Genomic DNA, 27,277 nt, shown 5'->3' on the forward strand with positions numbered 1-27,277 from the left:
GATACCTGGTTTCCAAGCTATGAATTGGAGCTCCTCAAACAGAATTTCTCAAGTTACTAGAAACTAGTGCAATTTGTCCCTGGGATGGACTGAAAAAATGGTGCTCTGGAGGGGAGGTGGAAAGGAGTAGAAAGAGGGCAGCCAGGCAAATGACTAAAACTTTGACAGTTGGTATTAAGTGCATCTGAAGAAGTTAGAAGTTACCTTAGAATTGTTATGGCTTCTCTTTGAGGAGCTGCAGTTTGACTTGAAGAATGAAAGGAAATCAGCAAAGAGAGTTCCAAATTTAGGGAACAGCAAGTACAAAGGCACTGAGACATAGAACTTGGGAAATTACTATTGTTTTCATTAGCCTGCAGAGGTCACTTCTAGTCTTCCTAACCTTTAAGTTTGAATAGAATAAGGGTGGTTCTATTCAAAATCCTACAAGCCAAGTCCTATCAACTGACTGTGTATACTAGGAGCATTTGTTAAAAGTCGGAGGCCAGATACACTCAGCAAAATGAATGCTATCTCTGCTGTATTACCAATAGGTGCCATAGGTGTGAGGTAGAGCAGTGGGGGCATACAAGGCCCATATTTACCATCCCTGAGATAGAGTCCCCCTTCCCTAACTAGAATGCATTACTGCCAGGGAGAGTGTCCCATCTCTCCACAAGTCTATATGTCTCAGAATAGAAGTCAAGTCTACTTTGACTTCCCTTAGATTTTACCATTATATATACCTCTTGCATACAGCAGTCCCCTTCTGTTGTCTACAAAGGACACCATTTCTTAAGTGGTATGTGGTGATCGGATCCTTTTGCAGTATTGATTCAATTTTAGATTTTTAAAAATTCTACCTATTTGAAAAATAGTTTCACCATTTTTCCATCCACTTTTTCATCAATGATAGCTATTCAAACATGTGATCAACAAGTTGTGAAACTTTTATTTGCTCATCACAAGTACTAGGAACTTTAATTTATTCACTGGCCCTTCACGGAAAAAGCTTGCCAACACTGCCCCTAAATGAACATTAGGATCCATGAGTAATGTCAAGAGCTGCATGTTGCTTTGCAGAAAAACATTCATTGCCAAAGCCTCCCTCTTATGTATGATAATTTAACCGACAGTTCCCTTGGTGATACATCTGCAGAGTGACTATTGTTTTTGCAGGGAGTTCTTATCTGAGGATGGTACAACATTCATTGTAATGCTGTTTGAGATATTAGTTTATGTTTTATAACATTTACCAACTATAGCTATTTCAAAACAATTTGATGAACCAAAGGTAGAAATTCTTGAAGATAAAATTTCCTTTCATCATGTACCACAGAATGACTCACATGTAGGTTTAAAATAAGAAAGGAAGTATGATAGCTTTTATTACATATCAGATGGTGAAATAAAGTGTAATGGCCATTTCTGTAGGAGATTAAGCAACTGGGATGATGGGGGAGCATCCTTTCACCTGGAGAAATATGTAATGAGGCCATTTGTATGTTATTACAAACTGAGAAATAAAGGCCTTGTACATCTAAACCAAAGGTGCAGAATTAACCCAAGCCCCTCTGGCACGTGGTAGAATGGCCAGTGCCTCCATGCTGCTAAGCATCGTTCAGATGACTTTAATGTCAACTAATATAAGCATCCAAATTAAAGTCTCCAAAGACTACATAAACTTATGTTTTAGTTAAGAGATTTGAATCCACTTTTCCTGGAAAATTTTAATAGCAATAACAGCTCAGCTTCTACACTCTTTTCCTTCCCCAATTATTGTATTCATTCTATTTGGAAAGTCACCTGTCTTAACAGAGATATGATGTTGGTTTTCCTAAAACCAGGAGTCTTGAGAGGAAACATCTGCCAAAATCCATGCATGTGAGAAATGCCAAAAATCTCCAGGGGGCAGGGCCAGGGGGGGGGGGGGGGGGATGGGGGAAGGAAAAGAGAGCCTTATATAATGAAAAGAATCTTTGATCTGCCTGAGTTCCTGATGGGAGACTAGGCTATCCACTTACCAGCCATGAAACTTGAGCAAATTATTTAATGTTTCTTTATCTGTAAAACAGAAATGTTTATAATTACCTCCAGGATTGAGATAGGAATTAGTGGTATGAATGCACATGAAAACCGACGTCGCATATAGGTATTCAGTAAATGTTAGCTGAATCTGAATTTATTTTTTTTCTCTCCTTCAGAAATGTTTGACCTAGAAACCAATGAACACATACAAAAGGCCATAAATGACCGACAGATGCCTAAAGTAGAATACAGGATACTTGAGATTGATGATTATAGTAAGTACTCCTTTTTTGTTTGTTTGTTTTTTCATTTAAAATGAACATATTTTAAAAAAATCACTTTTGCTCTGAAATGGCCTGTCTTGATTTGCATAAGCTGCTGTCACAAATACCACACAGTATGTTGGCTTAAATAACAAGCACATATTGGCTCATGGCTTTGAGGCTAGAATTCCTAAGATATTGGTGAAGCTTGCTTTCTCCCCAAAATCTGTTAATGTTCTTGTACTGGCTGCTGGCAGTCCTTGAGGTTCCTTGATTTACATTTCTGCCTCCCATTACATGTCCATGCCCTCTCCTTTCTCACTTATGTGATTCTCAGTTTCTCTTTATAAAGCTTCCAATTATGTGGATTAAGGCCCACTCTGCTTCAGTTGGCCACACCTTAACCAAATAACCTTTCCAAAGGGTCCTATTTACAATGGGTTCATACCTGCAGGGACACCAATTAAGATTAAGAACGTGTATTTGTTGGGGTACATAATTCAACCTACATGACCTAACCATCAGGAATTGATTACTGTGCACTAAGGGTTTCCCACAGCACCGCAACAAGGCAGAATGTCCTTGCATAGTAGCCAGAAATGCATTCCAGCCAGCAAAAGGAAGTTGAGAAATGAAAGAAGAAAAGGATCTTGCACTGATCTTATTGTACACACAACCAGGATATTCCCTCTGGTGACAAACACAATAAAAATTGTGCATATGGCTTCTCTCCCTGAGGGGCTGATAATTTAAGATCCCAGACTGAAATTCTCTCCTTCTTTGATGAACATGTCATTACACTGACCAGGGAAAACGTATTTTCTCCAGAAATTCTTTTTCTGGACCATTTGATATCTCTACCTCATCATCTTCTTACCTCTAAATGTTGATGCACCTTAAAGCTCATTATTTACCCTTCTGCTTTCTTTGTGTGTGCTTTCTTTCTCTTGAATTGTTCATTCATTTATTCAAATTTTATGAAAACTTACTCTGTGTTAAAGCACTAAAAAAGCCCAAACATTGGCTGGAAATGGACTCATTTCCCGAGATGCATGGCAGAATTTCATAGCTTCAACTCTCACCTCTATGCAATGGTTTCCAAATCAACTCATCCAGCCCTGTAGTCCTAACTGCCCACTAAATATTTACCCTTGGAAGTCTCAAATGTAAAATGTCTAAAATAAATCTCTGCCTTTCCCCCAAACTTCATCTCTCTCCAGACTTTCAGCTTCTATGCATGGCACCTTTTTATTTTCCAAATAACTTAGACTTCAAGCCTCTAAATTATCTTCAAATCCTTCATTCAGTTATCATCTAACCATCATCTCAGAGGGTGGTAAATAAGTTTCATTTCCTGTACCAACTCTAATTAGTAGTAACTGCCTTGAACTATATGTTGAAGAAGAATGGATATAAAGTTGCCACAACTCAATGGAAAAGAGTATTAAGATTGATTAGTAGTGCCTGAACTGAAAGAAAGCAGGAAGGAGTAGTTGCACATGTTCCCTGTATTTGCCATCCCTAGACCATCTTTGGAAGCTCTTTGGCTACCCTTTCCATTACAGTAGGACAGCACACTGTCACCTGGGTCATTGAATCCTGAAGTATTATTAAATAACATCTTTGTGCTCAGTATACCAGAGGCCAAGAGGTGTAGAAAAGTCACAGCTACCTACCAGACTACAAGCTCCTTATAGACAAGACCCAAAGGTCACACCCGTGAACAAAAAATAGTTTAACCATACTAGTGTATACTGTAAAGCTCCATGGTTTAGAGCAGAAAGTGAATGCCACAGGAGTTCAGAGAAGAATATGAAATGGACCAGTCATTTAGAAAGGTTTTTAAAAGTAGAGTAGACTTTAAGTTGGAATATAAGAAAAGAAAGTGCAATCCAGAAGGAAGGAGAAACATGAGCAGTGGTCATAAGTAAGAAAACACAAAACATACTATGGGATGATTCAGGAGGCTGACCTGAAATTCCATCCTGAAGGAGGGTCCCCAGGGCATCAGCCTACCTTGGGTGAATTCTCACTCCCCAGTATTCTCACTCCCTAACTCGTCCCTCAGTTCATTCAGGATCATTCACCATGGTCATCTTGATCCTATCATTTGGCCAAATGGAGTAGCACTACATAAGAAATTTTCTAAACATCTAGAAAAAGATGTATTTCTTTCTTGTCTTATAATTATTCATATTCACCTATGAAAGTCTGGAAATAGAATATGCTTCCAAATCCCCCCCACAGGTCCAGAAACTTTTTGTTTTAAAATAGCCCAGTTGTGGATAGAGTACTTCAATACTACTATTGAAGTTTCTAAGTTGATGTCAAAGCATACAAGATTGTTGTAGATGTAGGATGCTAAATTTAAGCCCCATGGTAACCACAAAGAAGATATCAGAGGATATGCAAAAACTCATTGAGACAGAAACTATAGTACAATAAATATTACCAGAAGTAGGAGCCAGTGGTAATCAGGAGGTAAAGTAAAATGAGTGTTGAGTTTGTTTGGGATAAGGGGAAAGTTCTAGTAATGGATTGTGGTGAGGGTACAACAACACTGTTAATGTGATTAATCCCACTGAATCGTATGCTTGGGAGGGGTTGGGATGGGAAGATTTATATTGTATGTATGTTTCCACAATTGAAAAAAAAGCAAAAGAAATAATGACAATTAAACACAATATCTGATGCTGAATAGTATATAAAAATAGAGGAGAAAAGTCTCAGAAGGACATTATTGGGACATCAGAAAAAATTGGAATATAGAATATAAGCTTTATATCAATGTTAAATTTCTTGAACTTGCTAACTATATTTAAGGTGATGACCTAAATTATCCTTGTTCATAGGAGATAGAAATAAAAGTATTATATGTTCAAAGAGTATGATGTGTTCCTGTTCTCAGATGTTCGGGAAGTAGATGAATGAATAGAAATAGATGATGGATGGGTGGATGGATGGATGGATGGATGGATGGATGGATGGATGGATGGATGGTTGGATGGATGGATTTGATAAGACAAGTGTTGCAAACACAAGCAATCCCAAGGCAGACTGGCCTGAAACCTGTAGGTGTCAGAAAATGGAAAACTCTAGCTGAATTGTGGTTTGTGCAGGTGAGGATAATGGCAGATCTTGATAGATTCAATTGAGTAGCAATTTGTTCAACTTAAACCCCCCAGCCTTTCCCTGTTATTGTCTACATAGAGAGCTACTCCTGAGAATTCAGGGATATTCTGGTGTAAGAAACCAAACTGGTGAGTATATCCTAAGAAAATAGGTTAAAGGAAAATCTAGCCTGCTCACAAGGAATAGCATCCTTCACTGGTTCAAACTTCTATTCAGAACTTGGGGTCCAACTATTCAGACTAGATCTAAATTCATTAGAACCCTCAGATTAGTTGGATATTTGTTTTCTGCTGTCCTTTTATGATTATGAGGAAGAACCAAAAGATAAGAAAACAAGGTTTTAGGGTAATAGTTAATGGATGAATGAATGGATGGATGAGTTAGTTGGATAGATAAGCAAACAAGCAACTTTCATGCTTGTCCCTATGCCTTCCATATCTATCTACAGACCTCAAAACTGGCAACATATTTGCAGGGCCCAATGCAAAATGAAAATGTGAGCCACTCATTCCCCTAAGAATTTCAAGACTTCAACCAAGCACAAGCTCTTGAGGCCAGCCCTAATAGACGTCCATGATCAGACCACAAGTTTCCCATGTCCAGCATTCACCAAGTTTTATGGAAACCTCCTTCATGATATTTTTCACAGCTGTTGCTTCCTAACACAGCCTTGTAGGCCAGGTCTTTATTCCTTTACAAGATTCCTTTCTGACCTCCTTAGTTAAGCTCGGTGCCCCTGCCCGTCAATCGATGCTGTCAAAATAACATTTCCCAAATCCTAAAGTATTAATGGGTGAATGTCATCCCCTCCTCTCAAAAAAGGAAGAAAGAAAGAAAGAATGCTTCTATTGGGAAGCAAATAACCAACTTTCTACCAAAAACTCTTCCCAGCAAGAGGTTTCACTTGAAAGAGAAAGGAAAAATCAGATGCTAGGAAAGAAGATGCAGCTGTTGGATAGGGAGTGACATATAAAATTCACCCGTTTTGGGATCACAGAAAATATAAAAGATGCCTACCCTACCGACTTGGTTTTGTTTTGTTTATGGAACCAGATGCTAAGGCTTTCATTAGAAAATTAATAAGTCTCCAGGAATGGCTCTCTTGAAATGTATTCAGACAGCAAAAGCCCTGATTCCAAGGACTGCCTTTGGGCTTATCAGTGGCAGAGAGCAGCCCAGACCATGTTTTATGGATATTTAAATGATAAAGTCCAATGCCTGTCTTTCTGCCCATCCCTGAGCCATTGATCCAATTTGCAAGCCATTAACATTCAGCCCGAATCAGTAATCAGACCTTGTGTCAGAGCTTGATTGCCCAGCAAACCACCCAAGCCTGGGGTATATCTGCACAGTAATTGTATTGAAAATGCCACTAATTCCAATTTAATTGCCATACCTTTGGTAGCCTGGCTTGTAGTTAATATCATTCAACAAATTCTAACTTAAATAGGTAGGTTTGTTTTGTTTGGGGCAGAAAATGCTGGTGAGGGTATTTCTTAAGCTAGGGTCCTTTCTCCCTGTCACTCCAAGTATTTCACCCCACAAAGTCCAGTTCCAAATGACCTTGGTAGCCTGGAATAACTGAGCTTCAGCAACTCTTTCCCTAGCTTTCAATTGTGGTTCCAGAAGAAAGCCAGACCCTGTCCAGGACACATCTGCAAACAGTTCATCCGTCTCAACCATCCTGCTTTGCACTGAGCTGCCTGCCATCCTCCTGGGCTCTCACCCTTACCCCTCTGCGCTGCTGTCCCCTTGCCTCAATCCCCACTGCTCAGTCTCTTTCTCTCCCCTTCCCCACTGCTTCCAAATATCGATTCCCAGCTGTGCCACTGGCATGGCAGCCCAAAGGGAAAACCCTGATGATATCGTGAGCCATTTAATTGCATGTTGCACCAGAGATGCCTGGCAAAGTGATGCTTGCTGCCCTTAGGGTTTTCATTTGTCCCTTACTGTAGTTTTGCTGTTAACAAGAGCTTACTGTGACCCAGTCTTTTCTATTCAATACACACTCACATGTAAGATTGAATTTAAGGTCAGATGAAGAAACAAAGCCTCAGAGAGGCTGGGTGACTTGCCAAAGATCACACAGTGAGTCAGTCACTGAGACAAAAATCTTAGCCAGTCACCCAATGACTTGCCTCCTTCCAAAGTATGTCTCACTTCTGTGCTCCAATAAGGTGCACTCCCAACCAGGTTGTATACACGAAAGCAAACCCCCGTCATTGCTTCTCCCACTTGTGTTTGATGTGGCCTGCCTAACGTGTTGCCATGTGCTTCGTTTTTATCTAGACTTGCCAATGCAGATCCTAAAGCCAGCAACATTTACCGACACAATCCATTATCCCTTGCTCCTGGTGGTGTAAGTATCCTTGCTTCTTTCGTTGTTAGGATGCTTGCTTTGGGAATCACTAGCACCATAAAAAAGGAATATGGAATTTTTTAACGAGAAATGACATTATTGCAAAATAAAAATGTAAGACATTTTAGCTCATCAGCAAATGCCAGATTTTTTTTTTTCCTAAATAACCTCCAGGGGCTGAAGGAAAGTGGGGGACATCCCTTCTTCCCTCAGTCTACTTCTGGGAGATTCATTACAATGAAGGTAGGCCTTAAATAAAATTCCACCAATCATACAACAATAGCCAGGAAACAGGACCAGAAGCAATCACAAGAGCTGATGGAGGAAGTCAGACTGCACTTTGCATGAGCACTCACCTTGAGCAAACCCAAAAGTATTTTGGAGGCAGGACTGGCCAGCCTGATGGTCAAGTAGGGGACAGGGTCTTCCAAGAACACAGAAAGACAGGGTGGATGGAGCCTTGGGCCTGAGTGCCCCACAGGTGGTGTTAATCTGTGGGACCAGCTGGCCGATTGGTCTCCATTTCTGCCAGGGCACCGAGCCTGAACAATATTTCTAGCTACTAAACTGCCTTGAACACCATTCACTGACCGACAAAGAATTATTACAAATATTCCTTACAGTGATTAACAAACCCTCTGGTTTAGATCTTGAGAACAATGTTTTGCACCCTATATAAACACCTCCAAAGCAGTTGTCTTAATTAGGGTACTTTGCATTCACGGTCACCACCCCTGCAGTGTGCACTCTGATTAGGGTACTTCAAATGCTGACTAATTGCCCTGGGGATTAGAGGAAGTTAACTTGGACTCTGGCGCACGGAAGTGTTTTAAAAGTGAATTACTACCCAGACAATTTAACAGATATTCCTCTCCCACTCTGTTCTTTCAAGGGCAAGGGCAGGAAGGGGTAAGGGATGAGGAAGATACCATGCCCTCTAATTGCTTCTCTGACAAGCAATCTCTCTCCCCAGACAGACAGAGCAGAGGTGGGCAGGGCTGTTGTTTTAGGGGGCTTTAGTGCACTTACCCACCTGCATAAATGTCAAATAACCTTGATGTAATCCTGATTAACTCAAATTGTCTCGCCCTGCCCTCAACCAGGTCCAGAACAAAAAAAAAACTTCATTATAAAGATTTCTCATGGCATAGAGTCCAATACCTGATTCCATTTTTCAAATAACCCACTTTCCTTACTATCTGGACCTTTTTGGGACTTTGTCAACACCCTTCTCCCTACCCACCTACCCCCCCCCCACGCACACTTCCACAATGCCCCCTTTTTCCCTTATTAAGCCAGGTTTTCACAACTTTCACAAAAATGCCAATGATTTGAAAGCCAGCCTTTCTTCCCTGATTGTTTGATTTCTTCAGTAATCTTGAGGGAAATCTCAAAATACATCTCTGGTTTACAGGGCCATTTATCTTTCAACAGGAACAGTGTTGGAGTGTGTTAAAGGGTAGCCTGTAGTTCCATGAACCCAGATAGGACCTGTAAAAAGATAACTCCATGTGCAAACTGGCTGATATAGATCCTTGTTAGCTAGCCTTTCAGGCAGGATCTTTTTGTTTGTTTGTTTTTTGCTATGACTCCAAATATGACAGCCATGAGGTTTGGGGACCCCAAGACAACAAAAGAATTGTACTGGATTGGTGCCTCTTTGAAACAAGTCCAAAAGAAAGCAAAACATACATACTTCATATATAGCAATATCATGAGATAACAATAGCCTTTAATATTTAGCCCCCCCCAATGCAGTACTCTTGGGTCACAAACTTTGCTTCTTCTCCTGCGCTCACTATATACCTCACCCTGCACTCCCTTGGCCCTTAGAGGAAAGCCAAGATGGCCATAATAGCTGTCATCTCTTTGCAGAAGAGGGTTGGCTAACACATCCTCAGTTGGCCCAGCTCTCACAAAGGGTTATTGCTGTCTGTTGTTAATGGGAGACAGGCCAGGCCTGGAGCTGGCCTTCTGTCCTGCTTATCCTTTCCCCACCATTAAAAAGCCTCTCCCATACCCCATTGTTGTACTGGTGAATATTTAATAACCACTTATCCAAAAAAAAAGACCCTGTTATAGCATTAGCCGACCTTTGTGGTGTAAATACACCATGGGAGATTACAGCTGCCAGATGTCACTGATTAGGGAGTTGGGAAGAGATGAGCACAAGCAGCTCACCCAGCTAAGGGCCTTGGTTGTATACCATCTCTGAGTGAACAGGCTGCCTTGCTTTCTGAAAAGCTTCCCATATCAGCTTGTGCACAGTTTCTTTTAACTTAACCAAGAGAAAAATGATTTCCTCTAACCAGGGGTGGCCCTTAAAGGAGCAAAACCATCCTTGTCCCTTGTGAGAGGGACAGAGGGGAAACAGCATGAGAGATCCGGAAGATAAAATGAGTATTGCAGTTTTGGGAAAGCACACCAAAAGGAGTAGATGGGAGGATTTTTTAAAAAGTTTGTCTTACCAAATAAATGCCCTCTTTGAGATCTGTCTTTAATGGTATTTTGTTTAGTGATGGCCCTGGGTGTCTTAGGCTGTTTGAATACTTATTTTTCTCACCACCTTATGGGTACAGGATAATGCCATCTCAGCCACTAATGGGCAAGAAAACCTAGGGATATGGTATTGGGCAAATGCAGCCAGGGTAATGGATACCCTCCTAGGATGGATAATATGTCTTAGGGAAGAATCAAAAGGACATGGTGTATGTTGGACTAGATGCTACCCCACAATACACTGAACTCTCTTTCCAGGGATGGTACCCCAGGGAGCCAGAGTGTGGCAGAGAAGTTTGAGGTGAACTGGGAAACGGTAATGGTGAGCAGCCACGGAGCTGTGGTGGTGAAGTGTGACGGTCGTGGCAGTGGGTTCCAAGGAACCAAACTCCTGCATGAAGTGAGGAGGAGGCTGGGCTCCCTGGAAGAGAAGGACCAAATGGAAGCTGTGAGGTGAGCAGTCCATCCTTAGTACAACTGAAATGAGAAAGGCAGAAGGAGAAAGCATTTTTCCTAATAGAGGTTGGGCCACTATCCAGATGTATGGTTTTGGGTTGATATACTTGCATGTAACTTGCTCATACTTACAAAAATGCTATGGGCAATTCCAAGGCAAGTTTCAATATAACTTTTAGCAATATTGTCCCACGGACTTTTATACTTGTTTTCTCAAAGATGGGAAATTTGTTTGTTTAGTTGATTAAAACAAGGTGCTAAAAGGGCAGAGAATATGAATTGGATGTCCATGCTTGTGAATTGGAAGGCTGCTTGACTTCTCTGTGCTGTCACCACAGAGTTTGATGAGCATCTATACCCCACTGCCATTTGTTACAAGGAGAAGGGGATGAGGGAAGGAAAACCATGACTTGGAATGGGAATGGATTCACACAAATGGATCATCTTCATTGAGTACAAAAGTACCTCTGTATACAACCAGGTTGTAGGTCAGAAATGCCCTCCTCAATTCTCAAGAATGACTCATTTTTGTTTCATCACCCTTCAAATCCCTAGTACTGAGGCAGCAACTCCAGTAAAGTATTATAGAGAAGAGAAAGGGGCTTAGAGCCAAGGGACAGATGCTCAAAATTATTTATTGAATTTTATTGTTGAAATGGGAAAAAAGGCATCAAGAATCTGGGCCAGGCTTCAACTGGCCTCCAGGCTAACTTCATAGGAGTGTAGGCTCTGTGGCATAGGAGAGTGCAGACCTAAACATGATTTAACCACATAGAGATGTTGCAAAAGCAATTCAACCCACTCTACAGACTTACCTTCTTGGAATGACATCATCCTCATCATGAAGAGGGGTGCAGAATGCTAGACCCTAGGCATATAAAGAAAGTTGACCACAGTGCCTATCCTAACAAATATTTGTTGCCTGGGCCACTATAAGTAAGCTTGATATCTCTAAACCTTTTATCATACCAGTGTGCTTTCAGGTTTTACTTTACTAATTCTATAAAACATTTTCTGTCTTGTTTTTTAAAAGACTGATGGCACATGGCACTCAGTGATATTTTCTTTAAATGGATGAAATGATGAGTGAATGAATGAATGAATAACTCCCTTAAGGGAGTTATAAGCTAGGTGAAAAGAATCAAGGCCATATGTTCAAACCCTGTATATGTCACAGGCAATAAATACAAAAAAAAAGGGAGAGATCTCTGGGAAAGTTCATCTGTTAAGATACTTTTGCCTGGAAATTAACAACAGCAACACACAAGCAACCTCAAACATGCTTTAAAAATAAGCAACTACATTAACCCACAACTGGAAGTTAAGAAGTATGGTGATCTCAAGGTTGATTGATACAAAGGCCCAAAAATGTCATCAAAGACCAGCCTCTCTTCATCTCTCCATTCGGTGACCACACTGGCCTCGTCCTATGGCTGCTGCTCCTCATGTGATAGGGTGGCTATCAGTTGCCCAGGCTCCATGCCTCTTCATTGTATCCATCAGCTTGAAAAGGGGGCCACTTCCAGAAAAGAAGGGAAGAGCCTTCCCAGAAGCTCCAGCAAACCTCTCCTCACCTCTCCCTGGCCCTAACATGCCCATTGCAGAATCAGTCATCAGCAAAGGAAATGCAGGGAGTTACCCTGAGGCTAAGTGGTCCACCCTCAACCTGTATGGGCTCATTCCAGGCAGTGGAAGAGGAGAGGTGACTGAACAAAGTTGGAGTTCTGTTGGGAAGAAGGAGGAAGAGCAGGTAGATGGTTGGTCAGTGACCAGCAGCATCCCCTGTAGCAGATGTCTCAGGAAAAGCAAGTGGGACCTAGACTGGCCTTGCAGTTGGAGTAGGACTTAAATGAATAACCTTGTGAGTGAGGACTTCCCCTGCAGGGAATAGCATAATAAAGTCTTTCTTGTATCTTTATCCCTCCCCATTTATTCCTTTTCCATGTACTTGCTTCTTCTCTTTTCTTCCCCACCCTTTCCTCTCCCCATCCTGATCTAACTATCCCAGGGAAGCCCAAGGGTCTCCTTCCAGCCCACTCCAGCTCTAGGCAGAAGGACACTCTGTCCTTCCAGGCACTCAGGCAGGCAGCCCCATTAACCTGCAAGCACTTGGCTCCATCTAGCTGCTCTCCTAATAAGTCAGGCTGAAAAAAAAGGGTGAAAAGCTCTTTCACTTTCCCATCGTTTGCTGAAAATAAGAAATTGACCCAGCCATCTGGTTGAAAACAAGGCAGAACCTGTTTTGAGAAAGCAGTAAATATGTCAATTCTTCAACCACTGAAGCTTATAAGAATGAGAAAGCAAACCAATGGCAGAGCTTATGGCCTTCATTAAACATACAGACTGTCTTAGGAAGTTGATCAACAAATGTTCCGAAACCTCTAAAAAGCTTCCTCTAGGAGCTGGATCTGTATTTTTATTAGTCAGAAGGAAATAGCCTTGTTTGATCCGAAGTTTTAAAAATTGTGAGGCCGGGGTGCACGGGTGGTTCAGTGGTAGAATGCTCACCTTCCATGCGGGAGACCCAGGTTCGATTCCTGACCATGTAACCCCCCCCCCCCAAAAAAAATATCATGAGGCCAGCCCATCACTTTAACTCTCAAAAGTGCCCAGGCCCCATTTGCAGTTCTTTCCTCCTCTGCCCGATTGTGTTGTTCTTGAGCTCACTGAGTAGCATTGTTTCCATCAGCAGCTGATTTGAACAGAAGCCCCTATCTAAGGGAATAGAATGTAGAAGAGGTCAGTCCTCTAAACCAAAAATCTGGGTGGAATCGAGAGCTGGCCTGGTACCTGGATCATGTTTTACAGAACAGCACAGGAGAAAGCAACTAACTACCTGGAAGGGCTTCTGGGAGGAAGCAGCCTTGGGCCTAGACCTGAAAGGGTTAGTAGGGATTTTCCAGGCAGATAATCAAAGAAGCACATTCCCAAGAGAAAAAAATTGTGAGCAGAAATACAGAATAATAAAAAGCCTGCAAGGAGCACTCTGAGAAGTACAGTGTGGATGGGCCATAACTGTATATTGAGAAGGATGAGAGATGAAGGTTAGGGCTAGATTTTGAGATGTTTAAGGAGTTCATGCTTTGTCCTTTAAGCAGCAGAGATCCACAAGAGGTGTTTTAAACAAGGAAGTGGCAAGGGCCAACCTTATATTTCAGACCCATAATACTGATAGCAGTGTAGCAAGCTTTATCAGAGTCCTGGCAGAAAACACTAAAGTTGGTAATTGAAGGAGAAATTAATAGAATGAATATTTATAAAGGCATGAACAGGATTAGGGAAAGCACGGGACGAGTATAGTATCCTAGGGTAGTGATAGCAGGAAGCAGGAGCAATCACAGGACTTGAAAAAGAAATCTATCTATGGGGTGAAGACCACCTGATGGGAGCTGTGACATTTAACTGAGGGGCCCAGCCAGTCCCAGCAATTTGTAAGGAGGGAGCCAGGGGACTCAAAGCCCACCCCATGCTTACTGGTCTCCTGCTGACACTCCCAATTGGCAAGGGAACCACTGGGACCCATTAGTCATCCTCCCATGGCATGGCGAAGAAAGGGAAAGCCTGGATAGTGGATCTGGAGGGTAAGATGGAAAAGAGCCATCCTACGTGGGACCAGAGAAAGAGGAGCCTTGGGGAGAAGAGAGGAAAACTGACATGGATTGAGTGGGTACCTTCTGTGTGCCAGGCCCTGGACTAGCTGCCTTCTGTGTATTACCTCATTACTGCTAGAAATAGCCCCATGGGGTAGATGCTGTTCCCCAACACACACATTATAAATGAGGAAATTAAGCCCAGAGCAGTGTAATAACTTGCCTAGTATCACTCATCTAGCAAGCAGTACAGCCAGAATAGAAACATTGGCCTGTTCAAGGATGACCATCACTTTAGCTTCCTCTTCAGCTGGGTCTTCATTCAACAGGGAAATCAGATAGGGACTGGCCCAAAGCCCAGTGTAGGGAGAGGAGGCTAGCACTGAAGATATTGAAGGTAAAAAACAATTCAGAAGACATTTCTGAGGTAGAGTCAGCATGATTTGGTAAGTGGATAACTGGGGATGGAGGAGCTGAGGGCACTGAGGTTTCTATCTTGGTTGACCAGAGCTGGATGGGGAATTCTGTGTTGCTCAGCAATCTTTAAGTGCCTCTGGTGTGCCCTCCTCGCCTGCACAGAGCAAGAAAAACTTTTTGATTGTATTTCTTTTACTGGCTCCCTGTTTCCTGCTAAATCAAGTCTTCTGGCCATGAAATTCCTCCATCCTGGAGATTCTGAAAGCAGCTGCATTTTCACAACATTTAGATCAGCTTGGGTCCTCCAAGAAGGCCAAGATGGAATTAGACATGTAAACACTTCACTGAGGGACTGTGTCTGAGAAATGAGGGTGAAGGAGAGCAGGATGCAAAGAGCCATCAGACTGCAATGCAGAGAAGGAAGGAGGATTCTGTAGGAAGGGCCTCAGACTGCAGGGGAGCTCTAAGAATGTGTCGGCCAGACTGAGGGGCAGCCCCAGAGCAAAGGTCGCCTGTCAAGGGATTCCCCTGTCAGGTAGATGGCCGGGGTCTAGTCCCCTCTATGCTCAGTCTATGGACTGGGCTGTGAGAGCATGGTGGCAACTGTATACAAGTGAACCTGATGGTGCGGCAGCTGGAGGCCATCGGCCAGTTACCGTCCCCACGGCAGGTTCTCTTAGAGGAAGATATGAGGGACACTGTTCTGTGGCTGCCACTGCGGCCAAATACACCCACCCTTTACAGTCTCCACACACACTCCCTGTTCTTCCAGGACTCTGTGTTACCACCTAGAATGTCTTCTCTTTGACTTTTCATCTACGGAATTTCTTACCCATCCTAGTCCAGATCAAGGCCTTTCCCTGCTTGTTCCAGTCTTTATCACATCTCAATTTCTTCAGCCTCTCTTGTATGGCCCACATGGCTGAACATATATTATATCACGCATGTAATAGTTGTTGCTTCTGTTTCTTATGTGTTGTCCTACCTTCCCCCATAAACCACAAACTTCCTGAGGGCTACAGCCAGGTCTTTCCTACTACTTACAGTATCCTCTACAAATCCTGGCATGGGCCTGAACTCACAGTACATACTTGATTTAAAAAAAAGACAGGTGCTTTGACTAATTGTAGTTCAGTTCCTTACTTTGCCCCAGACCAGCCCAAATAATAGAAGTGCGACCATATATATATATGAAGTAAAGTTCTCTTTTATCTTAAGGTGCTCATGTTCACTAGAAAAAAAGTTATTCCACAGGATTTGCTCAATTGATTAGTGAACATATGGCTATAGGATAATAAAAATAATTGATATTAAAAAAAAAAAGATCCTTGGAAGAATCCAGAGTGCTTTACTAATGAGGATCACTACTTGAGTTTTCGGATTTTAGATCAGGTAGTGAGAGCCACCAAGCAAGTAGATGAAGGGGTCGCCAAAGACCCAAGGTTGCCTGCTGACTTAGCAGCAGCACTGAGAATAAAAATAATCCAAGAATTTTTACGAACTGGAAGAGAGCCCAAGACCTTGGAACCCATGCCCTTCAGAGTTCAGCTGACTCACTCCAAGATGCATATTCTCCACAGACAACTACATAAATTCACATCTGTCCCCAAGACCTAGCACAGGGCCTTACAAATGGCAGATATTCAATAAATGGATGATGATGATGATGATGATGATGATGGTGATGAGAGTAGGGGTGCGGTGGTGATGAAAGAAAAGGAGAAGAAGGAGGAAGAGAAGCAGCAGCAAGGAGGATGGAGGAGGAAAAAGTAGCATCCTAGTTTTTCTCCTCTTGAGTGGTGACTCGAAAATAAAAGTCAAAGTTGAAACAAGCCATAGGACAGTATGCATGAATCCTCACCTTTCCACAAAGAACTTGGGAAAACCCAAAATATAAAAAATAAACAATAATATATTATAAGTGAATGCCCAAGTCACCTGAATTGTTATGATACAAAGAAATCAAGGAAATTCCTGCCCTTTGGAAATTGCTACTCCAAGCCAGGGACCCTCCCCGTCCCCACCCTTCCCTCCACCCCCAGCTGCTTGCATTCATGTACTCCTGCCATTAGCAATAGAAACACTGTTCTAACCATGAAGGGCTGGACAGCTCCTCAGACACAGGTTTCCTTTTGGAGTTGGCTGCAGTAGGATGGGCTATGGGGATCAGAGGAGAGCTCAGAACCTGGAGATTTGCCCTCTCATCAGGGTGGCTCCAATCTAGCCAGCAGAACATCATAAGCCGTGCACCAACAGTATAGAGAAGTACAGGAAGATAATTGCCATGAAGTAGATAGAAACAGGAGTCGTAGGAAGGAAGGTGTTGCTGACAATGGGTATAGAAAGGGAAATAGGTAATCTTTTGAGATTCACTCTAGCAGCCAGTTATTCATCAGGGGACTCGGCCAACACGTGGCCAAACTCTGCTTCTGAATTGGTGTCCAGAAACCAGAAAAACCCCAATCACATTGTGAGGGCAATAAGAGGTCATGATGGAAGAGGGTGGGTGCGACACTGGCAAGAATAAGGCTGGGACCCAGGCAAAGTCAGCCTGGGGCACTAAGCTGGCTGTTTCCAAGGCAGGGTCTCAGCAGGAAGAGCATAGAAGGAATGAGTCTATCACCAAACTGGTGCAAGACAGGACCTCAGCATACAAACTGGGGACAAGGGACACCGCAGGTCAAATGGGCACTAAGTGGCTTGACGCTAAGCCCTTTAGCCCTAAAAGCTCTCCTTAGCCCGGAGGGCCCTCCCAGATCTGGGCTTGTGGTTGTGAGTCACATGGTTTCAGGTGAGGGGAGAGGAGCATTGGGAGGCCAGGGACCTGGCAGGACCTGAAAATCTCCCAAGAATGCTTTCTGTTTCTGTGGATTGTTTCTCAAATGATAGGCTTTATTTACCTGGAAGTTTTACAAAATCATTGCAAGGGGGCTGTGAATGTTCATGTGGAAATATCGCCTATGTGCTAAATAAATAAAAGCACCACAACAATTACATTAGAATTCCAGTATTTCTTTTGATTTAGAAAGGGGTTTTCCTCAAAGAACTGTATACACAAAGAGTGAATCATAATGTAAACCAGAGATTTTAGCTACTAATAATGTGTCAATATTGGTTCATCAATTGTAACAAATATACCACGCTAATGCAAGATGCTAATAAGAGGGCAAAATTGGGGGGCGGGGAGGGGGGAGGTATTAGAAACTCTCTGTAATTTCTGTGAAATTTTACTGTAAATCTAAAACTGCTTTGAATATAAAATTTATTATTTAAAAAAAAAGAGTTGGGGGGGTTATACTTGAAATAAAACAGTGCTTAGTAAAGCACTGCTATAGGCCACAGGGATAAAAAATACAACCGTGCTAGCCAATTGAGCACTAAATCCTAGCTCTCTTCTTTGCCCTTGTAGGACGATGTTGAAAGAGCAATACATTGATAAAACGCGAGTGGCCGTGTTTGGGAAGGTGAGTCTGTGCTCTCTTTCGTGCTGAACACCCACTGTTCAAGAGCATTAAGCTGCTTCATCATTTAGGCTTAACCTGATTTATTAAGAAATGTCTCTGTTTTGGTGGTGTGAGAGCAATTATTTTTTTAAAAGTGAGAGGTTGGATGCTTAGTGATTCCAGCAATGGGAGCTTTTATTTGATCAGCTCATTTATCAATGTTTCTTTTTCACATTATCTGGACAGAAAGGAAAAAAGAAGCCAGGTACTTGCTGGAGAGATCTGTTAGATTCTTAATTACTTTTCTTCTGTACATCTGCTGAGTTCCTAGTCTAGTGCCACAGACAAAGAAAGGAAGGCAGGAAACTTACTTCTCTATCTCTTTATGTACATTCATGACATTTGTTTACCAGGTTTATCTGGGTGGGGGAAAGGGAGTGGGGAGAGCTGTACACCAAACTGTCAAGCCAGAGAAGCTTTGACCTGGTGGTCCATGTCAGAAAGCTGCAGCCTGGTGCTACGAGGAGAGCCAGCTGGCATCACCCTGGTACACAACTCCCTTGTTCTCCCTAGACAGCATAGAACTGAGGTCGCTTGAGCTCTAGAAGGAAAGAGTACAGATGGATCCACACAGATCCATATTCTCTCTGAGAGAACACTCCTCATGCAGACTCTACAGAGGAGGTCTCCCAGTAACTTCACTGCATGTGAAAGCTTGAACAGGTAATCATGAGGATACATTTTTCCATGCTCACCTCCAAAACCTCAGAGCCTAGCACTGAGTGGGAGCAGAGTGCATTTGAGACCTAGCACCATCCTTTGGGGTGATCACAGAAATGGGGCATATCACAGCCCTCCCATGCCCATCACCACACCTGTTGCAAGTGAAGGAGTTAAAGGCCAAGTTCCCCTTTTTGGTTCAGAGACATGAACCTGGCATCGAGTTCCAGAGGTTCATTCAGTGTCTACCTGGAGCCAGTGTTATCATTTACATGTTTAACTTTGGGTTTGAGCACACATCCCCAATCCCCACACACACCAAAAAAGCTCCTTCAGTTCCTGCTAAAAGACAGGTGGCCAAGGGTTTTCCAGTCTGTACAGTCTTCACTCTTCACCCCAAGCTCACAGAGACACTATTCCTGAGAACTTGGCCTCTCTTCTCAAGTTAAACTCCCAAGGCAGGTTCATCATAAACATAGACCCACCCACTTAGGCCCTTTCAAACTTCAATTCTGGACACAGACATGCTGGAATCATCTAGTATTAAATACGGTTTCTCATCAAATGGCCTTCTGGGCCAGCTCACACACGGATGATGCTGTTAAAAGGGGATCCCTGTACATCCTTCAAAATGCAACTTACATGCTTCTGTTACTGAAATTGGGGTCAAGAAAGTGTGTTCAGTGCTCTGTGCTGGTTATCTTTCTTTTGCCATTCTGCCTGCAAATATAACCAGGCCTCTTTCAATAGTACAAGATATTTTTTTAATACCCCTTATATAGAGGTATTAAATGCAAACTCCATAATTGCATTTCTCCTCTGAGGAAATGAACTATCAATTCTTTTAGTTGATTGGTATTCTGTAGCCTCTCCACTCTCTTTCCTTTTTACATCTCCCCAAATAAGTACTGGTACAGGCAAGGCTCTGCATGTCTCCTTCATCAAGAAGCACAGAGGGACCCAAGGCATAGTGACTGCTCAGCATCCCCAGTATATCCCACAGGCAGGACACCTGTGGGCTGCATCCTGTATTTCTGGCCTGGGGACTGTAGTCGCCACTACAGAATGTAACTGGGCCTTTCTTGTTTGTGCCCTAGTTGGCTAGAAGACCCACTAGGACAAATGTGTTCACTGCTTCTTTAAACAAAGTACAGAATGACCTGTGAGGACTTGCGCATTCCATTGGCAATAAATAATATTTGCCAGAAACCTAAGTCTCAACAATCTGTAGTGATGTGCTAAGTTTACTTTCCAGAAGCCTAAAACCTCCAGAGGGTTCCTAGGCCAGATAAGTCCTGAAACCCTGAGGTGCCAGTCTCTCCAAGAATATCAACCAGTTCTACCTCCCTATTCCATATTATCGACACCTCTTCTCAACAGGAAAAAACCCAAATAGCCCTCAGGATTGGGAGAAGGATCAAAGGAGAAGGAGTTATAACAGAGAAGTTAAGATTTAACAACTTAGTATGACTACTAAATCGTTATATTGATATTTCTTTTTAGTTTCCAGTATCTTGGAGCAGCTAAGGAAAACCCTGAAATTTTGGAACTGTAGTCCATACCAAACTGAAATCTTATCTATAACTACTTGTTAAAATGTACTTTGAAATTCATTGCTATTTTATACATAGGTCATATTTCACAATAAAAAATATTTTTTAAAAAAGAAACCTAAGTCTCTTTTAAGGTGGTTAAGGCAAGATATTCCTGTTCTATTGAAGAGTGTTTGACAAAGTTAAGAAACAAAATTATAGGTCATAGATGATTAATCCTCAGCTACATTTGGCATGGCCCTCACACACAGCATCCATCAGGTACATGGATTTTCCACATCCCACCCTCCCACCTACCAGCACACATGCACACACAGACACACACAGACACACACACACACACGTACACATGCACTCCTTTCACAACAACCATCATTTATTCTGTGCCCTATGTTGCCTTCTGACTATTTCAGGACTTTGCTTTTCTCCCTGCCTACCTTTGCTCACCAGTGCATCATATCTGCGTCCCATTCTCTTTGAGTCTTGTTGAAGACAGGAGCACATCTAAACCAACTATCCTAAGTTAAGGCATGCACAGAAGATAAGGGAGTGATATTTTATTCACTCTTGGAGTCCCACATTGAAGTAAAGGTCTTTGTGAAAATTTCAGGGTAAGGGAAAATTAGTAACATGATGAATTAGCATCATCAATGGGACCCACACGAGAGCTTCTCGACACGTAGACCCCGTGCTAAGCATCACAGCAGACTAGTAAGGGAGACCTTTAGAGTTGAGTTCCTCTTTGGACTCCTCAAAATCACATAGAATGGATTGGCCTGGCCAATAGGAAAGGAAGGCAGCAAGCCTGTACAAGAAAGCTGAGTTGAAAAGGACTTAATAATCCTTGCACTTACACCACATTTCATAGTCTGCAATTGTACTTCCAATTTATTGTCACATTTAGTCTTCAGTCATTTAAAACTGAGGCCCAAAAGAGGAGAAGACTGACTTGCATCCAATAATATTTACTTGGAAAGGTATATGTTTTTATTCTCTTTTACCTTTCTTTAAAATGTCTGAAGTTAAATTTTAAAAAAAAATTACATGAAAATAGTTGCTTGGGCCAATAATATTATGCCTGAGGTTATTGTCATGACTGAATTATTGACATTTATACCTGTCTCTCTTCTTTCTCTTCTCTCTCTCAGGATTATGGTGGGTACTTGAGCACTTATATCCTCCCAACGAAGGCTGAAAATCAAGGTCAGATTTTCACCTGTGGCTCTGCTCTTTCTCCAATAACAGACTTCAGACTCTACGGTAAATGGTCTTGACAATGGGGAAGAGCTGGCTTCACAGCATTTCCCTCTACTACCACATCCCCTGCTGCCTTTCCTATTTCAGGCACCCACCATCAATAATAAACTTCCGTGGGGTTGTATGACCAGCAGATGAATCCTCACAGAAAGAAACTGAGAAGGAGAGGGGAGGGTTTGGAGTTATTTGTTTTGAATGAGATTGGTCGATCCACTGATGCTTAAAAAGCACATTCCCAGAATACAAAAGCAGGAGTCAAAAAGCAAAGCTAGTGGTTCAGCTTGCAGTAACGGGAGTTAGAAAACACTTGCCTGAGTACAAAAGAGAAGGCGGTGCAGCAATCACCATCAGGGCTACCGTTTCCTCTTAACCCCTAGAATCTGGGTCAGATGTCTGTGTTTATTATATTGTTATATTTGGAATATGGGGGGTGTTTGGTGGGCTGTGTTAAGTAAGAAGGTATTTAAGAGAGAATTGCCATTTGATAGTAATACAGCAGAGATCCAAATAACTCGGTTCTTCTCTGCTCTCTGCTAACCTTCCTCAGAAACAGTGGTTTTCTCCTGGGCGGTAGCCAGAGATGGGATGGGATGGTTTTCTCAGGATGACTTGCTGAAGGGAACATATGATGATCAGACCACCCAGCTGTGGGAGCCAGACCTCTGCCAAGGCACACCCATGGCTTTATTGTCACCGTGATAGGTCTAAGACCCCCTACACTCTCATCCCTCTGGTCAGCTGGCCTCTTTGCTCTGAATTTAAAGGGCTTTGGGACATTAACACATGTTCTTAAATGTGTCAAGAGGTCATTTCATATGAGCTCTGAGAACTAGCTTTCCAGACAACAATACAGGAATACCAGGCAGAGAGCATCAACTGACCCTCTATTAAGCAATGTTGTCTAATGTGATGAGAAATTGAGAGGCCTTCTTGTTGGTTTCTGGATTCTTGCTGGAAGTCTGACATGGTCCTCCTGGTTCCATAGAAACCATTCCCTTCAGTTCAGAGGAACAAGTATTTCCTGTTCCTACCACTGCACTACTCTGCTGGCAGAACCACGGACCACGTCTCAACAGCCCCGGGCCTCCCACTAGAAAGTCCAGGAGCCACTAGAGTGGTACAGCAGCCTTCTGGCTAGTCCAGTTTAAACTCTCTCATCAGATGCATTAATCTTTACAAAGTGTTCTAATACAAATTCCAACTTACAATTATACAAGAACTCTCCTAATTCAAAGTTTGAATAATTTAAGATTAATTTTCCCATGGGACTACATGTAGCATAATTCAGATTTTTCATATTGAGTGAGACTTTATTAATTTTTTAATCATGCTACTTCAAATTTGCCTAATATCAATTCATATAAATGCTGCCACCCAACATCTTTGATTTTCCACAGCACCCATGACTAGGAAATCCTGTGATGTCTTCTCTGTTTAAATAAGGATTAACCTGAAACCCTGTGGAAGCTCTTTGTTCCTTGACATTCCCGTAAAAAATAACTAAATCATTAATTAATCATTAAAGCATCTTGTTTTAATGATCTTGTAGAAGCTAGAGTTCTCATCCAGAACCCCAACCTGGCGTCAGGATTGAGCTGGGACATTCCTAAAACTTAAAAAAAAAAGATTAAGCAAAAACTCTGATGGAGTTTTCTTAGTTTCTTAGTATCTTTTTCTTTTTCTGTATTCTAAAATGAAGTAGGCGGTTATCTTGTTTATTTAGGATTCAGATTAATTGGGTTTTGCCTGATCATGGTTTTGCCATCCTGATCAAGACCCCACAGCCAACATTAACATATTTAAATGTTACAACTATACTCTCTTGTCAACCAATATAAAGATCCAGGGGAGGGTGGTGTGATGGTGGCTCAGCAGGCAGAATTGTCACCTGCCACGCCAGAGAAGACGCGGGTCCAATTCCCGGAGCCTACCCATGCAAAAAAAAAAAAAGGATCCAGGGGAATGACATTACAAAAAAAATTTTTAAAAAAGAAAGTTTTCCATGGCAAGTTGAAGTGGGTCCTCCCCACTACACCCATCCAGCCCTTCCCAAGGGCACTCATGTGGAGTCTGGAGAACTTAGCAGGATAGGGCTAAGACCAAGGGGTAACTCTCCCTTTCTCTGCTTCCATTCAAGCTTCTGCATTTTCTGAAAGGTACTTGGGCCTCCATGGACTTGACAACAGAGCATATGAGGTATGTTTGACCATAAGTGCCACTGGGAAAATGGTAGATTTTATGAAATCAGTCTTCCCTGCCTCTAACCTCTTCTCTTTACTCCTTTCCCATACCCCTCCAATCACAACTCAGTTCTGTAGCACATGCTCCTATACCAGGCCCTTGGGCTCTCTCCCTCTCCTCCACAAGTCCACTCCAGGAAACTCTTTTGAATTGATCCACCCTTACACTATATATCATAAATATAGGTTAACATGCCCTCTTGGGCAAATGGGCAGTTGTCTTATTTCTTATTCCAGGACTTGAAGGACTAGGAAGGGAACTGAGAAGATGTTTGGATGGGAGGGTGGATCTAAGCAGATGCCTCCTGGCTCAGTTTGTACCTAAGGCTGGTTCTACTTTGGGAGAATAAGTTATTGATTGGGAAACAGAAAATTCCCATGATAGTACCTACTAAATCACAGTGATTCAAGGAACTCAGTACGGATGCCAGCCACAATATTTCTTCAACTGTGTGCAATGTAGAAGGCCAGCGTTCTATTGCAGGACAGAACTGTGGTTTCAAAGCTGAAACTTTTGCGTGGACAGCTGAACTGAGTCTGCCCAAAATGTCATCTCCAAGACTATTAAGTAAAATGAGAGTCTTGTAAGGCGCACCATTAATAACAGAGAATTCTGTTTTGCTTCTTTCTTCCCTTTCACCCACCCCTCTTCCTAAAAAGTAATTAAATAGGGAAAGCTGAGGCTGCTGAGATTTGCTGTGCATTTCATTGCAAATTTAAAGCATCCTGATTCTCGTTGGACTTTTTGTTTTTAATACACTTCATTGACCTTCTCAGTCAATTTTCAATTAAAAAAACCTGCTCTTGGTACCTAAAAAAAGTTAGAGATAGCATTACCATACGAACTAGCAATTCTGCTGCAAGGTATGTACACAAAAGAATTGAAAAGAGGAATTTGAACATACCTGCACACCAGTGTTCATAACAACATTATTCACAACAGCCAAGAGGTGAAAACCAGCCCAATGCCCATCAACAGAGAAATGAATAAACAAAACGTGGTACATACACTGTCATATTATTCAGCCATAAAAAGTGAACAAAATATTGATGCATGAATCATCATGTAAGGGCCTTGAAAATATTAGTTCTCTAGCACATTGGGCAAATGGGCAGTTGTCTTATTTCTTATTCCAGGACTCAAAAGACTAGGAAGGGAATTGAGAAGATATTTCCCTTCTGAGTTAAATAAGCCAGACACAAAAGGACAAATACAGTATGACTCCACTTATATGAAATACCTGGAATATGCAAATTCATAGAGACAGAAAGTATATTAGAGGTGACCAGGGGCCAGGTGGAGAAGAAGGGGGAGTTGTTGCCTAATGGGTATAGAGTTCCTATTTGGGGTGATAGACAAGTTTTGGTAATGGAGGGTGGTGATGGAAGCTCAACATTTTGAATGTGATTAATGCCTGGATTATAAACTTGAAAAGAGTAAAAAAGGGAATTTGTTATTATTTATTTATCACGATAAAAAAAGTAAAGGAAAGGAAATACCTTGCTACTTGCAGTGCGGTCCACTAACTCTCTCATTTGTCTCTGCATGCCCAGATGACCAGAGTAGCACATCGAGTGTCAGCCCTGGAAGAACAGCAGTTTCTGATCATCCATGCAACTGCTGACGGTAGGACTGAGAATGTTCATTTCACTACATATCTGTTAAAAGCATCACCCTTGATGGTAGCGATGGGCTTTGACAACCACTTTCCTCTTTTGCTTTTTTTTAACAGAAAAAATCCATTTCCAGCATACAGCAGAACTCATTACACAACTAATTAAGGGAAAAGCTAATTACAGCTTACAGGTATAGTATATGCACCTCTACTCTACTTTTGTACTTGGAGAGAGACATTGTTTTTCATAAAGAATTAACTGATGGATATTCGGTGCCTTCTGTTTCAGCAAGTATACCTGTTACAGTTGTTGGTGCTGGGCAGGGGCACATCAGTTCAGACAAATTCGCACATGCTCACTCTTTGTACTGATTAGTGATAGCTCCAGCTCTGCACATGGGCTGTGTTTAAATCCCTTTTGACCCTCTCCCCCGCCCCCTCCCAATCCGCATGCCCCTTCCAGCAATAAGCCAAGCCAAGCCAGCAACTACACAGCCCAAAAGTGAGATCACTGTCATTCCTGGCGTGGGAGTGTGTAGTTATTGCCCCATGTTGATGAGAGCACCCTTAATGGGTACTGAGCTTTCTCTTACCAGCCTTCCTGAGGACCAGCACTACACATTTGCTAAACATTGGCAGGACTTCCCAGAGCCATTGGAGGCCCTGCAGTTCTTAAAGAGCACCACCCTTCCCAAAAATCAAATGCATACCTGGTCCTCACTGGAGTCAAGTACTGACTCAGCACAAAGTCTAGGCTGTTCCCAGCAGTGTAGAAGGCTGCTCCTGGAAACATCATCCATTTCCTTCCTGCCCTCTCCCCAGTGGCCAGTGAAGTCTTTCTAGGTCCAGAGATAAATGGGAGATTTCCTAAACCAAACACCACGGCACCCTCAAAGAGCTCCAGCCCTGGCACTGGCCCCTGCCAGCCTTCTGTCTCCCAGGGCCTGGCCATCCTGTAGCCATTGGCCAGAGGCCTGGGCAGGGCCATGTATGGGCTGAGTTGGACAAGGAAAGTTTCTTGGAAGAAGCGAGTGGGGAAAGAAGAACTTAGTTAATATGAAATTTGAATTTACATTTGAAAATTTTCTGATCATAGTGAATTTAATAGTTGCCATGGTACTATTAAATACAATTTACATGCCTAATATAGCCATTGCAGATTACGAGACAGATCTGTATGTGCTCATTTGGACCACTGTCCTACCTATATGACCAAGCTAAATCAGCAAGGTGCTGGACAGAATACAATGCTCCCTCTACTGTAGACACAGGGATACTTATGAATTTGTAAGGAGAGTTAACTCCAGAAAGGGTACCAAGGGACAGGGAGATCTAGGGTTGGAGGGAGAGGTGCTTCTTTTTCTAAAACCTTGTAGACTATGTGATGTTAATGAATATATAATAGTTTCATTACATTATTAATAAATATTTTAAAATAAAGGTGAATGCCAGCCTCCAAAAAGCTAAATGGAAGACACAATTTAAAAAACAGGAGGCAATCTGGTATCATGGAAAAAAAGTGTGGACTTCAGAGTCAGACAGACTTGGATTTCAATCCCTATTGGACATAAACCTTGGTGTGAAAATGAGACAGTGCCCCTAGGGGGCAGATGGTATCATTACAATTTGTAATATATTAACGAAGTGCCATCTTTTTTAGCATCCCCATGTTCCAGGTCTTGTTCTGAGTACTTAACAGGTATTATATCATTTAATTCTGCCCAC

The 27,277-nt window shown here is 42.2% G+C and overlaps 1 protein-coding gene across 2 annotated transcripts in view; it reads left to right on the forward strand.

Moving 5' to 3' along the window:
- Positions 1-27,277, forward strand: part of DPP6 (dipeptidyl peptidase like 6) — a 919,284-nt gene that overhangs the window by 889,323 nt on the left and 2,684 nt on the right. For both annotated transcript variants that reach the window (XM_077150875.1, XM_077150885.1), the window contains exons 18-25: positions 2,184-2,282; positions 7,692-7,761; positions 10,519-10,713; positions 18,133-18,187; positions 21,588-21,699; positions 23,834-23,892; positions 25,491-25,563; positions 25,670-25,743. In XM_077150875.1, coding sequence (XP_077006990.1) covers positions 2,184-2,282; positions 7,692-7,761; positions 10,519-10,713; positions 18,133-18,187; positions 21,588-21,699; positions 23,834-23,892; positions 25,491-25,563; positions 25,670-25,743 — 737 coding nt within the window. The remainder of the gene's footprint in view (positions 1-2,183; positions 2,283-7,691; positions 7,762-10,518; positions 10,714-18,132; positions 18,188-21,587; positions 21,700-23,833; positions 23,893-25,490; positions 25,564-25,669; positions 25,744-27,277) is intronic.

Source organism: Tamandua tetradactyla, chromosome 1 (genome assembly GCF_023851605.1).
Source record: "Tamandua tetradactyla isolate mTamTet1 chromosome 1, mTamTet1.pri, whole genome shotgun sequence".
Classification (NCBI taxonomy): Eukaryota; Metazoa; Chordata; class Mammalia; order Pilosa; family Myrmecophagidae; genus Tamandua; species Tamandua tetradactyla.